Below are 15298 nucleotides of genomic sequence, written 5' to 3' on the forward strand. Positions count from 1 at the left end.
CCTTTCACAGCAAATAAAAACTCATCGGCCTGGAGGTTTACTTGTTCTGTTTCTCATTTCAGGAGTAATATGTGCTCATTAAAGAAATTCAGAAAGATAGAAACAGAGAAATTAATCACTCATCATCTCATTAGCCAGAAACAGCCATTGTTAACATTTTAGCGTATTCTCTTCTAATCAATATTTCCATGCCTAGAGTTTTTTGATTTGGTATATACAGTTTTAATTGTATGTGGTTTTGGTAGTAACTTTTAAATATGAGCATTTCTTCTCATGCCATGACATACTTCAGTATGCCATATTTACCTAATAATTTCTTATACTTGGGAATAATGCTACGGTGTCTCAGTGTAAAGGTCTTGTGAGAGCTGCCATCATCAAAATCAATGCCATTATCAAGTCCAGCTATGAATTTTTAAACTCAGAAAGACTTTTAGAAGATAGGTTAATTTTCATTTTCTTCAGTTTGGCTTTTACAAGTAAATCTTCAGTCCACCTAGAAATTTAATGTGTGCACAGTAAAAGATACGGACCTAAAAAAAAAAAAAAAAAGCCTTTTTTCCAAAGTGCTAACCAATTATCCCCAAGTCACTGAATGAACCTTTTTATCACACACAAATAAATCATATATGATCTATATACGTATACATTCAGTTTTGGCTTTAAAATGTTTTAATATTTGGTAAGGCTAGCACACCCACCCCAACATGTATACTCTTCCACTCTTCCTCAAAAATTAATTAGCTATTTACACACATCTTCTTTTCTAGGTGAATTTCAAAACAACTTTCTAGACAAATTTCAGAATGACTTTCTGTTGGAATTTAGGTTAAAACTGCACTAAATCTGCAGATTAATTTAGGAATAACTGCTGTCTTTACAGCACTTCCTCCCTTCCACATACACAGTATGTGTTTCTACTTATTCAAGTTTTCTCTCTCTACAAAACTGTGAAGTTGTCTTCAAATGGGGCATTTACATTGCTTATTAAGGTTACTTCTAGACGTGCTTTTTGTTACTACCATAAATGATTCCACTAGATTTTAAGTGGTCATTAGATTTGGATGGCCACTGATTTTTGTACATTTATTCTGTATAAAAACTCAGGAGGCGTCCTGTAGTCCACAGGCCATAAAGCACCTCCCCAAGTTTGTTTCACGCCGCCAACCAAGCAGCAGCTAACTGGCCCAGTTATCCAGTGTCCTTGCTGTCACAGAAATGCACCACGCTCATGCTCACCACCTACCAGTTTTACTTGCCCTTCAAGGCTCTGGTCCCATGTCAAAGTTTTCCTGATTAGCCTGCTCCTCATTATCACCTACCTACCCCTACCCCTTTTCTATTCCCCCCACCCCCAGCACTGAAATAAGTTCTAATACATTTAACATTTCCCCCCAAATTAGGGATAATTTTCTTTTTATCATATTAGGGCATCCGATTCTTTATATTTGAGAAAAGATTAAACAGAAAACAAGTGAAATGATATACATTTTGCCTTTCCTCTTAAGAGTTTATAAATTTGAAACAAATTTGGTAAAAATTTACTATTTGTTTAAAATAGTGATAAACTAAAAGCAGCCTAAATTAGCTTTCAACAGAGGTTCAGGTAAATAAGTTATGGAATATAATTATTTTTTTAGGAAAGAGATTTTTATTCTATAGTGTTATTTTTAATGGTTATGCAGCCAACTCAATTGGCAGTAAGAACAATATGTATTGACATAGAAAAATTAAGGCAAGATAAGACAAAAAAAAAAAAGAGAGTGGGGCCAGAAAACAGCATTGTAGAAAAATTCTGTTGTTTTTTTTAAATAAGAAAAATGCCTGAAAAAAAATATATACCAAAATTAAAACAGTGGTTATTTCTGGCCACAAGTAGTATATGTGAACTTCACTTTCTTTTCTATTTGTTCAATGAGCATTTACTATTTTTATAGTTAGATTTCAAAATCAGTCAACTTCAAAAACATGCCCCACTAATAAAACCCATTACAAGAGTACATAATCACTACTAAATCAAATACATTTGTGGAAACATACCAAATGAGAACTCTGAAAAACAAATTTTTTTTCTTTTTATCTAGGTGAAAAATTCGAAGTACACAGAAAGTTAGGGAGGAATATCACAAGGTGCTGGGCAGTTACTATTGTAAAAGCACTTAAAAATATATTCTGGGACTTTCAGAAAGAAGAGTACTGATCATGGAAAGATCCTTAATGATAATCTAGTGAAAGTTCCTCATTAAACAAACAAGTAAAGTGGGGGGGGGGGGGAAAAAAGCAAACAAAAAACTAAAAATAGAGGTTAGGTGAGTTCTCCAAGATCAGATAATTAATTATTGGCAAAGTCTGAAAGTATTTATAACTCAAAACTTATGCTTTTTAATTCCTTTCTCAATTTCTCCCAGCCAAGATATGCAGCAACCTGTCATTTCTACGTAGGCTATAAAAAACAAATGTTGATTTTAACCAGGATTTTCTCATCATGTGTCCAAAAAAGTGAACAGGAATGTGTACAACATTATGAAATGAAAAGACTCACTTCTCTTGGTTAAATATAGCTTACGAGCTCCGTAAGAAAGTTTTGACAAATAGGCGTATGTTAGACTGTGGCAAGTAGAGGGCAGATTCTAGTATTTATAGACTCTGAGAACCTGAAAGTCTGGAAGAAAAAAGTACTACTGAGTTTAAAATTACAAGTGTGCGGCAAGATTTTCATATCTGAGTTATATGAATTCATTCAACACATTATACTTTCACTTCTCTGGTTTATTCACTTTCTTTTAGAGGGTTCAGAAGGGGCCTCTTCTTACATCAATTTTAAAGTTAATATGTTTAAAACACAGTAAGTTTTTCATAACACAAGCCATAATTAACCACTGTAAACGTCACTGATACTTTGCCCACCAGAGGGAGCCCATAAAGATTTCCACGGAACAAGAAACCTCAAACATCAAGTTCGTATGAATTCCAGAATCATGTTATTCATAATACAATCAATATTATAAAATCAATTAATGATATTATACTTCTATCCCTCTAAACAGAGAAAAATTAATTGAGATCAGGTATGTAAAGCCCTCAACAGAGTTCTGGACCTACAGAAGCTCAAAAATAATTGACTTTCCAAAATTTGGATCCTTCTGAGTATTAGTTATAGCACTCAAAGTAAATGAACAATCTGGTATTCTGTCTTGTACACAAGCTGATGTGAGCTCAGTTGATACCTGCCCTGAAAATGGTTCTGTCCTTGGTATGTTGACAAATCTGGTTCTCAAGTCTGCAAGACAGAATTAGACTCTGAAAGGAAGAATTTGTTCCAAAGGTCACCCTGAGAGGACCTGTGTGGGCAGCCCTATCCTAGTAGGTGATACACTGAACTGTTTACCTGCCATTGACGAACTGAGAAAAGAGGGAACTCTGACCCTTTCCAGATTTCTCTTGGAATAAAGAAGAAAGTTAACTGATGACTACCCCGCGAATCAAACTTCTACAATATGTTTGTAGAATACATAAGTGATACAATCATTACCACAAAGATGAATTTCTTTCAAGAATAAAGAAAGCACAATTGAGAACAAGTCTGTATAAGAACCTGGAGTCTAAATATAAAAGTTGCTCAGTCGTGTCCGACTCTTTGTGACCCCATGGACTATACAGTCCATGGAACTTTCCAGGCCAGAATACTGGAGAGGGTAGCCTTTCCCTTCTCCAGGGGATCTTCCCAACCCAGGGATCGAACCCAGGTCTCCCGCATTGCAGGTGGATTCTTTACCAGCTGAGCCACAAGGGAAGCCCCTAATGGGCCCTGCTGAATAGCCCCATCTACAGTCTGGTGCCGTGGACTTGCCTTGTGTCTGCCGCCATAATGAGGCACAGCCCAGTGTTCACTGGATTTGTGAGGTAATGGCTGGGCACATGTACTAGGTGTCTATTTTAAAGATTCAACCATTTCCAAGTTCTAAGTATGACACAGCTAGAGGACCCCACTGGGTTCCAGCTATGCTCTCCAATCCAGCTTTTCCAAGAAGCAATGCCACTGGGGAGTCACCCACCACCTGTTGTTTCAATGGGCTTCCCTGGTGGCTCAGTGGTAAAGAATCTGCCTGCAATGCAGGGGACCTGGGTTCAAACCTTGGTTGGGAAGATCCCCTGGAGAAGGGAATGGCAGCCCACTCCAGTACTCTTGCCTGGAGAATTCCATGGACAGAGAAGCCTGGTGGGTTACAGTCCATGGGGTCACAAAGAGTCAGACATGAGTGAGCAACTAACACTTTCACTGTTGTCTCAATAAAACTTCAATGTCCACTGGGCTCCGTGGATCTATTCTCCACTGTTTAGAACTGAGAAAGCAAAGCTATGAGTAACTGGCATCCTACTCTAACTTTGAAGAAAACGTGGTATCTATCACCATGAAACTTTCCAACTAGAAAGCTGGGAATTGTTCTACCTCTTCTTTCTAACCCCACCAACTGCTACATTTTTAAAAGATCTACTTCCTAGATATCTCCTTCATCCGGTCATTACTCTATCCACTAGCTCATCAGCTCTCACCTGGATCACGGCAATAGCCTCCTAATGGGCTTTTCTATGTCAGCTGTGTTAACACTCCAAACCCATCTGCACTGCTGATCATCCTAAAATACAAATATGAATTTTCCTGCCTCTGCTCACATAGTTTAGAGCATAAAGTCCAAATTCCTCAGCACTGCTGATGATACTGTTGCCCAAGGTCTGGCCAATGTTCTATTTGTCACTATAGCACAAAAGCATCCATAGCCTAAAATGAATATGATCGCATTCCACTGAAACCTCATTTATAAAAACTGGCTGCGGCTGGATGTGGCCTGTGGCCCAAAGCTGGCTGACCTCTGCTCTAACCTAATCCAACACTGCCTCTTCTTCTGCCTCCCCGGCCCTCTCCCAGGCCCCTCCAGGAAAGGGCTCCAGCCACACATTGCCCCTGCTCCCCTAGTCACCCTGCTCCTAAATACCAGTGTCCTCACTCACAGTCTCCCCTCTGCCAGGAAGGCGATTTAACCCCCTTCTTTGCCTGGTAGGATGGTTCTTGTCCTTCAAAGTCCAGTTCGTTTTTCCACTGATTCTCCCTCAAGGAGCTTTAGTTACCCTTCATCTGTATTTTCTAAAAGTCAGGGCTAGTTCTCATAATTTTTTAATATCCTCACAATGACTGACACGTATCAGGAGTCCAAAGATTACAGGAGATGGAATAAACCAATTAGTATTGAATAAGTGTAATTGCAAAAACTACAGTCTTCATAAGCCCTGGAAAAATTCATAAATGCAGTCCCCACAAAGGGCTCACTATTTATACCATGAAAAGTCTCTAGCACTGAGTTCCATTTACAGTATACACTTGGTTATTAAGATCTGTAAAAACACAGCATCATGAAGTTAAAAGAGGCCCTGAAGAACATTAACACAGTGAGATTGTGTCTCTCTGAGCCCTACAGGTGGGTCCAAAGGGGATCCTCAAGGAGAAGGGGGAATGGTGGAGAGGCAGGCTGACTCATTAACTTCGCTGTTCTTAGCTCTCTCATCACAGCCTTAGACAAAACAGCTCTTTATATCAGTTGCAAAGGAATTCTGCATTAAGTTTTTAAAAGTCTATATGATTTAACAGACTATGTTGTTTAGAGCCTGCCTCCTAAATTTATACTTGTCTCCTGATCTATTCGTGTCCTGTGTGGCCCTATCTCAAGCTTCTCACTGACCATAGACCTGTTGCCTGATATTGCTTCTTTGAACATGCTCTCCTCAACTGACACTCTGTTTAAGAAGGACTATACTCAATCCTTGAATAAAGTCTATTTCCAGCTACTCTGGATAATAATCCTGTTCCCAGCTTCACTTATGGCTCCAAAGACTGGCACACAAAGTCAACACTACATCTCAGAAGAAAACTGAGAAGGACCTGGGGTATCAATGTTTGGTGTTACAGTTGTCACTTCTACTTGAGTTGTTGTGGTATGTACGTGTCCGCTTCTCCATTTGACTATAAACTCCTTGAGGCAGGAACTAAATCTTAATAATAAAAGCTACTATTTATTCAATGTTTACTCCAGACACTGGATTAAGTGTACGTGCGTGCCTGTAGGTCACTCAGTCATGGCCGACTCTGCAACCCCACGGACTATGGCCCACCAAGCTTCTCTGTCCACGGTATTTCCCAGGTAAGAATACTGGAGTGGGTTGCCATTTCCTCCTTCAGGGCATCTTCCCAACCCAGAGACAGAACCTGAGAATCCTGCATTGCAGGCAGATTCTTTACCATCTGAGTCACCAGGGAAGCCCCTAAGTATACATACATGCTATATAATATTAAGGAGTCATGTCAGGCTCACACATTTTCTGGAATTGGAAGGAGCCTTAGACAGAGATCAACCAGCTCCAAAAATTCAAAGCAAAGTGACATAATAATATATAACATTCATTCATTAATTCAAGAAACATTTACTGAGAACCTATCCTGCACTGCTCTAAAACCTAAGGAGTCTTTGTTTTCATGAAGTATATGTTCCAGTGGATAAAAAGGTCGATGGATACACAGTATGTTAGATAACAGGAATAAAGCAGAGTAAAGAGAAAAAGGATGCTACTTCACTCAGGGCAGTGGAAGAAGGGGTCACTGAGGCAACACATGAGCAGAGGCCTAAAGACCAAACCACGTGGCACCAAGGAGAGAACTGCTCCAGGTCAAGGGAACACGCACAAAGGTCCTGAGGTGGGGATGTGCCTGGAGGGTGTGAGCAGAGCAAGGAGGCCAGAGCAGCTAGAGCAGAGAGGAAGGGCGCCCGGGACGGGAGCAGGGAACAGACCATTTGCCTTTGGGCTGCTGTAAAAAGTCTGATTTGAAGTCAGGAACTCAAGATAAAAATAAAAAATAAATGACACTTAGCTTTCACAGAAGCAATGTATAATAAAGAAAAACTCACCTGCATGCCTAATCTGAGAACAGAATTCCCAACAAATACTCAGAGCCACTGTTTATCTTAGGTGTAAATACAGTTATCTCTGCTTTATAAGAAACTGCTACAGTCATAGCCTAAGCTGTCAGTTTTACCAAGGTGGACACTGAGGCGCAGAAAGACTAGGTGGTCTGCCCCTCATGGCTGAACGTGGGCCAGGACACAGGTCTCCTGACGTCCCGTAGGCTGGCTCCCGCTGTTCGTGCACACTCAGTTTGGCTGCTTAGAGGCGTCTTGGTTTGCTGCATGTTGCTTCCCCTGGCCTCTGTAACTTTTATAAATAAGAGAATGAAAGAGCTGCCCCCTAGGAGGCACCTCCAGATACATTCCCGCATGAAGCCTGTCAATACAAACTCCCACAATTCTAGTTTTTTCTTCCCCATGGAGCTGAAGACCAGGCAGGTAACGTGAAAGCAGGTCAGACACTGTGCTAGGGACTAGAAAGAACATCTGTGTTGATTTTGCCTGCCCAGTATCCCTTACTCCCTGATTTTTAGACACAGTACTCCCTTTTCCAAGATTCTGGTGGGGCAGCCATAATAGCATTCAACCCATCTATTGGCCAAGCCATAAGGAGGGCTTCCCTGATGGCTCAGATGCTAAAGAATCTGCCTGCGATGCAGGAGACCTGGGTTCAATCCCTGGGTCGGCAAAATCCCCTGGAGAAGGGAATGGCAACCTACTCTAGTATTCTTGCTTGAAGAATCCCATGGACAGAGAAGCCTGGTGGCCTGCAGTCCATGGGGTCACAGTCAGACACAACTAAATGAGTTCCTAACGAGGGCTCAGGACCCAGGCAGAACCAACTAGAGCCCTTTTCTGGAGTTTTACGGGTAAGAGCTAAAGAAAGAAGCTCCTTCCTGTGTTTCACAGGTATATGAGCCAAACCATTCCTATTTTCCTCAGGTTAGTTTACACAGTGCTGGGTGCTCAGTTGCTCAGTCATGTCTGACTCTTTGAAACCCCATGGACTGTAGCCCACCAGGCTCCTCTGTCCATGGGATTTTCCAGGCAAGAGTACTGGAGTGGGTTGCCATTTCCTCCTCCAGGTAGTTTACAAGAGGTTACCCTTACTTGCAACCAGAACAATTCACACTCATGCAAGCACTTGCACACATTTTCTCATTTCACATGCATAACCACCTTATCAAGTTGCTATGACTCACTCTATTTTAGAAGTGAGGAAATTGTGATTAATTAACTTTCCCAAGGTCTTGCAGTAAATAAGAGGCGTTCAAATTCAGGTCTTTCTGCTCCAAATCTTATTCAGTATCCAGTTATGAATTCAGTATTAATTCAGGAAGAAGAAACTCAACTAAGGAACTTTTGGTTTAAAATTAAGAGTGGAAATGTATGCGTGGGATGGGAAATAAACAACATTCAACTGGGGTCAAAGGACCTGGCTTCTTCCTCTGGCTCTGCCCTTTGACCTCATTAATTATTACTCTGGGCAAGGCAAGGCATTTTACTTACCTGAATATCAGTTTGCCCATCTACAAAATGAGAAGCCTAAACAACACAAACTTCAGGTCCCTTTAAGTACTAAAAAGAAAAAAAAGTCCATGGTTCTGCTTTAGGCATACATATTCTATTTTTATTACTAATATATATTAGATAGGATGTTAGTAAATTTCAACTTGAATATCAGATCCAACAACTGATAATAGCTGCCTGGGGCAGTGTTGCACGGGATTCTGAGCAATAGGGATCTGCTGGGAAATTAACACCAGCTTTCACGGTCCCAGAGAGGGGAGAGAGAGGAAGAGCTGCCCACTTGCCACACATTTGCTATCGCGGATAGTTTCACCTCGACAGAGGAAAGCTGCTGTCTCCTCTAGTGATGCTATTAGCACCTGAACAAGATTTTCAGATTCCTTTATGAATTGACTTGGTTTCCCTTTGCAAGAAAGAATGAAAGTACAAGAGAGGTAAGTGGTGTAAGGAATAAAGTTTCATGACACTGATGAAAATACATCTAAATGGCCTACCTGGAATCAGGGTAGGGGGTGAAAAGGAACAATAATAATCATTATAGCTCTTTACGATATGTACAAGGTCTCATAAGATCCTAATAATTAGCTTACCAGTTAAGCAGGGTATTATCATGCCCATTTTATAGAAAGGGGATGTGAGACACAGGTAACAGGACTTGCTCAAGTCACCCACTTCTAAGTAGCAGACTGGAATCCAGTTCTTCTAAATTTAAGACCCAGTTTCTACTCCCAAGATCCCCATTAATCCCACTGTCCAAATGAGTCAAGATCACATTGCCAAGAGCCATAATTATCACTGTTTGGAGTTGTTCAGCTAAGAAAAATTCCTCCTCCCAGAATCTGAAATGCCATTACTAATCTGTAATTCAACCAGTAGACACATATTGAGTATAAATAAGTTGTGCATAATGTTACCTAGCTTCACACCTTTGTACACACTGTTCTCTTAGCCTCAGAGGCCCTTCTCCACCCTGTCTGCATTGGAACCAACAACTCTCCCTACAAGATTTGTTTCAGGCATCATCTCCTCAGTAAAGCCTCTCTTGGCCCTGAGGTCTAACTGAACACACTCTCCTTTGTGTCCCACATGACATCTACAAGGCTTTGTGACATTTCTTTTGGTAATACGCCTGCCCACCATTCCTTTTAAATCACATTATTCTAACACAATGGTGGTCAGAAAGTAGGCACTTAATAGATGCTTTCTGATGGACTGAATATATACATCTGAACCAACTTTCCTTCCAAGGCTTGAATATCCTTTGCACACTGCTACTCCCTAATTCATGCATACATATATTCATTGAAAAATGTGACTGTCTACAAAGCACCAGACACTGCATGCCCTGTGTATCAAACAGAAGTGGATTTACCATGAAGTTTAAGCCTCAGGGCCCCTCCCGTGCACCTCCCAAAGCTCTGAACCTTTTATTGTGATTTTGGATTTTTATTTCTTAAAGAGGACAGACAGAACTGTATAAGCTTCAAGCTCCACAAAAACTAGATCCATCCTTGGTGGCAAGGATACAAAAGTGAACCTGGCAAACTTTCTCTCTCCCCTTACAGAGTTTCCAGTGTAGCGGGCAAGACAGACAACCATTTGTTCATTGATTCCTTCAACAAACATTTACTAAGCAATGTTAGGAGTCAGGCTTTGGGGATTCTGCGGTGAAGTCAACACTATTCCTGCCCTTAAGGAGGAGGTCACGGCTCTCCTGAACGAAAGTCGGCTGTGTTCAGGAAACAGAAAGGAGTTTAGATGACTGGAATAGAGCATGTTTGTGAAAGATCACCCTAAAAACTAGCCGGCTCCTAGCCTGAGTCCTGATCTATTGCGAGAAGCAAGGGGAAGTGAGAGATCAGTTGAACGCGATCTCGAGGCAGGGCAAGGAAGGGGAAGGCGATGAGACGACTAAACCAAAGAAGTAATAAACCGCGGTCAGTGCTGCGACAGGAAAGCAGAGGACTATGGGGGAAGCCTCGCCGGCGTTCAGGTCTGCAGAGTGACAGCGAAAGCACTACCTCACGAAGCAGCCCATGAACTTGACAGAGTTCTGAGTTCCCAACATGCGTCCCCATTCTTCGACCTAAAGTGAAGTGAAGTTTGCTCTTTATGAGTCATGGACTGTAGCCTACCAGGCTCGCTCCTCCGTCCATGGAATTTTCCAGGCAAGAGTACTGGAGTGGGTTGCCATTTTCCTTTCTCCAGGGGATCTTCCCAACCCTGGGATCGAACCTGGGTCCTCCCGCATTGAAGGCAGACGCTTTACCGTCTGAGCACCAGGGAAGACCCAAGACTGTTAGTTTCCCAAGACAGCCGTCAGCTCTCCGGGACCAACTCTCCCGCTCCCCTCTTCACACCACCTTCCCCAGGCTCTTCTTTGACACACTGCTCTACCGGACACAGACAGTGCGGTTTGGGGTCCGCGCCCCCCGGTCTCCAGCCCGCCGTTTCCATAGCAACCAGCTCACCACTTCGCGCGCTCGGCTTGAGAAGTCGCCCTTGGGCCTGGGGCTCCGGCGAAACAGCTCGTCGCGGCTGCCCTCCACCCCGCCGCCCACTGCCACTCCCAGTGCTTTGTTGCGCGTCTTCACGGTCTTGACGCTGGCCCTGAACAGCAGTGTGATGTCCACCGCCATGGCGACCCGCACCCACTCTTGCCCCACCAGGCCGGCCCACGTCAGCAGCCGGCGACCGCGGCGCGACGACCCGCCAGCTGGAGGACCGTTCCGGTGTCCGCACCCCTCCGCCCGACAACAGCGATGCGAGAAAAACAGTTCCGCCTCGCGCGGGGCTGCCGCGGAGAGAGGAGAAAGGTTCCGGCCTCCCGCCGCGGGCGTGGACCCGTTCCCTCGGCGACGCTCATACCAGAGCCACTTTTTCCTCCCGGCAAACCTCGGCGGGCTTGGCTGCGCGTGGAAAGGTCCCGGAGTCCCGAGCTCCCCGAGCTCGCTTGCGGCGTGTAGGCCCCGGGAACTAAGGGATCGGGAAGCTGGATCCTTTCTCGTGGCTCCAGGCATTACCTGAGCCCGGCCGCGCGGGTTGCCGGGGGACAGGAGGCGACCCAGCCTGACCCAGACCTCATCAACCCACCTTGTGCGGGACCAAAGCACATGGATGGTGACCATCTGGGTGCAGTAAGTGGTAGGGCGGATCAGGTATGCAGGGCACAGGACTAGAGGCCTTTCTTTTCCAGTCTTCACCCACCTGATCTGTAAAGTGAAGCCAGCACCTTCCTCAGTGTTAGTGTGAAAGTTAAGCGAGATAACACCTGCAGTGTTTTGGCATTGCTTGAAATAAAAAGGCGCTAACTCCTTGGGAGAAAAGTTATGACCAACTTAGACAGCATGTTAAAAAGCAGAGACATAACTTTGCCAACAAAGGTCCGTCTAGTCAAGGCTATGGTTTTTCCAGTAGTCATGTATGGATGTGAGAGCTGGACAATAAAGAAAGCTGAGCGCTGAAGAATTAATGCTTTTGAACTGTGGTGTTGGAGAAGACTCTTGAGAGTCCTTGGACTGCAAGGAGATCCAACCAGTCCATCCTAAAGGAAATCAGTCCTGAATGTTCATTGGAAGGACTGATGCTGAAGTTGAAACTCCAATACTTTGGCCACCTGATGGGAAGAGCTGACTCATTGGAAAAGACCCTGATGCTGGGAAAGATTGAAGGTGAGAGGAGAAGGGGACAACAGAGGATGAGATGGATGGCATCACCAACTCAATGGACATGAGTTTGAGTAAACTCTGGGAGTTGGTGATCAACAGGGAGGCCTGGCATGCTGCAGTTCATGGGGTCGCAAAGAGTCAGACATGACTGAGCGACTGAACTCACTCCTTGAGACCAATGACAGTTAGTTACCTTTATTAGTGATAACATTATTTCTATCATTCTTGTTACTAACTACAGTGGGGAAAGCTCTATAGAGAAGGCATCACTCTATAGAGAAAGCAGATTTGAAGAATGAGTAGGAATTTATGAGTTAGAGACAAAGATGGAAGAGTTTGGCTGGTTTCTGTTCATCCTCATGTATGCTTTTTTAAGTTGACTGCACTTTAGTCAATGAGTTCTTTCTACAGTTTGGTTCAAGGTTCAGATTTAATTCAAGGTCTCTTTGGTTTCATGATTTGTTTTCTTTTTGAGAGGATGCGCAACTAGAATATGTATTAAAATGTGGTTGTCATAGTGGTAGGCAAAATAAAAATTATTTTCATACCAAGACATTATTTGTCTTTTAGTTCTTATTCTTGCATGAACTGTGCACAATTAGGTTTCCTAGAGGCTGGGTGGCTTGTGATGTTACAAAACACTGTGCAGAACAGCTGTATTCTATTAAGTCAAACTTTAAAAGAGATTTGCAAAAATCTAAAACAATTCTAAGTTGTTTTGGTAATATGTTTCACACACACACACAAAATGTCACTTGTGTTAAGATGTATGCATTCTTTGTTTTTAACTGAATGAATATTTGAAAGTTTTGTTTTCATTTCTAATACGGTAGGTATCTATAACAAAAACCCACATCGACACAAGTAGTTTTTGGGAGCCCTTAGTAATTTTTGTTTAAGAGTGTGAAGGATTGCTGAGACCAAAAGTTTAAGGCCCTCTGTGTTAAATAAGTTGATCACAAATAGATGTCAAGAAAGTCCATAAGTACCTGAAAGGAAGAGGGAAAATAGTATTTGAAACCCAAACTGCAGCCACTTCAGCCCTCCTGTATGATGAAAATAAATTTTCATACGGCTTTCTTCTGCCAACAGAGTAAGGGAGAGAAATTGAGAAAGAAATTACAAAATCTCTACCAATGATTCCATCTCGCAGAAACCGCCCCTTGTTTTATCTAGACATTGAGTCTCTGGCTTCTGTGAAGGTAAGCCTGGGGCAGAGTAGAAGCAAAGAAGAGTTAAAGCACCCTGCGTAAGAAAATGAACGGGATTGGATTGAATTAAGAGTAAGAGGGAGGAACCAGAACCCAGGCAAGGGCCAGGAGAGGAGAGAGTAAGCCCATTGCATGGGGTTTTTGAGTGGGAGGGGGCCGAACTACAAGCCTTCAGTGAGTAGTGTGTTGGGGTCGGGTTTTTTGGTTAAAAGTTCCGGAGAAAAGTCTAAGTTTTTTTGTCCGTATCTGCAAAGAGCAAAGGAGATTATGGAGATGAGACCCAAGTGAGCTCAAAACATCAGACTCTAAAGCCACAAGTGACCACAAGCACATCAAATTCCTAGAAAAGTTACAAAGATCTTTTGTATCCCACAGGCCATGGGATGAAAAATGTTGCATTTTTATTATCTTATTTTACTCCTCTAACCTCAAAGAGCAAGGTCACTTCAGTTGACCATGGACTTAATAACTATTCGAAACCTCCTAAAGCCAAGAAGAGATATGGATAAAAAGGAAGAACAGAAGCATAGTGGAAGTGTATTACAAACTGCTTAGTGTGAAATGGTATCTAAATTATGTTTCATTTGTAACAATGCTTCATTCATTAGACTAGGCTCTCTTCTCTTGAAAAACAGTGAGGCATATTGAAATTCTTGAAGATAATCAATAGTTCCCTGTAATAGCACCCTCCATACAATGAGGATAGATGAAGGCAGCTTAGAATCATTTGGGGCTCTCATAAAAGTCATTAAATGCAGCCTCTGCCAAAAAGAGGGTAATCTGGCCCACCCAGATACCCAAGTCCTGACAGAACTGTGCTGTGAGTGAGAAAGTAGACTTGCTGTCAGCCACTGAGGCTTTGTCACTGTTGCATCCTTTATAAAGATGTTGGTTTCATTGCCCTACCACCCTAGTGAGCAGGCATTACTGCTGTATGGAGGGTGCTCAATGCCTGGAAGTATAAATCCCTACAAGGCAATACAGAGAAACCAGTTTTCTGTGTCCAAGAAATCACAGACTTGCCACAGTTACTATTAATATATAAACGGTAACTGGAAACCATCTGTTTTATTGTTCAGTCATAGTCTTGGTCCCTCCGAGGGGAGGATTATAGCTCCTTGGCCTATTGATGACTAACATGATCGGGTAATTCCTTTTAGCTTTGAAAAGTGACATGTGTTGGTTCTGGGCAGCAAATTTAAGAGTTAACATGTGATACACTGTTCTCTCTTCTCCCTCCATCATGGCAATCTGTGACATAACCGCTGGGTCATGAGCCTGAGTCCCTGAGTAAAGAGCACGCAGAGCACAGCCAACCAAGGACGTGTGCCGGCAGTGAGAAGTAAACCTTTGCTCTTGTCCACGGAGATGTGTGGTTGTTTGTTACTGTAGCATAATTATCTTATCCTAACTGATACAGCCTATATCCAGATATCTTGTAAAATAGTCTCTTATAATCATTACAGTGTTATCTTTCAGTAGGTAAAGGACAGAGAGGAAGGACCTGTTAGGTTATACCTAGATCTAACCAACAGGACATGAGTTTGAGTAGGCTCTGGGAATTGGTGATGGACAGGGAAGCCTGGCATGCTGTAGTCCATGGGGTCACAAAGAGTTGGACGTGACTAAGCACTGAACTGAACCAATAGGAAAGACCTGAGGATTAGAGTGACAAACCCTGGAAGGCTGCCCATGTCATGGTGGAACTCACAATGCCAAGAGGAGAGAACTTGGAGAATGTGTGTTTTCACTTTAGGATGTGGACCTAAACAAATTCATCAAAAAAATATTTATTCTCGGGGGCTCTAAAAAGGACCATGACTCTAGGTATGGGAAGCTCAAAGAATAAACTTTTGTTCCTAAGAACAAACCTTGTTAAAGAAGTCAGGATGATGGAGAAATTGGAACCCTTGTACACTGTTGATTGGTGTGCAGA

The 15298-nt window shown here is 42.7% G+C and overlaps 1 protein-coding gene across 1 annotated transcript in view; it reads right to left on the bottom strand.

Annotated features, from left to right (window-relative positions):
- STX18 (syntaxin 18) overlaps nt 1–11213 on the bottom strand; it is a 108519-nt gene extending 97306 nt beyond the window's left edge. Inside the window, exon 1 of the mRNA XM_043906197.1 lies at nt 10955–11213. Coding sequence (XP_043762132.1) covers nt 10955–11122 — 168 coding nt within the window. The 5' untranslated portion in view covers nt 11123–11213. The remainder of the gene's footprint in view (nt 1–10954) is intronic.
- Between the last annotated feature and the right edge of the window lie 4085 nt (nt 11214–15298).

This window comes from Cervus elaphus, chromosome 6 (assembly GCF_910594005.1).
Source record: "Cervus elaphus chromosome 6, mCerEla1.1, whole genome shotgun sequence".
Lineage (NCBI taxonomy): Eukaryota > Metazoa > Chordata > Mammalia > Artiodactyla > Cervidae > Cervus > Cervus elaphus.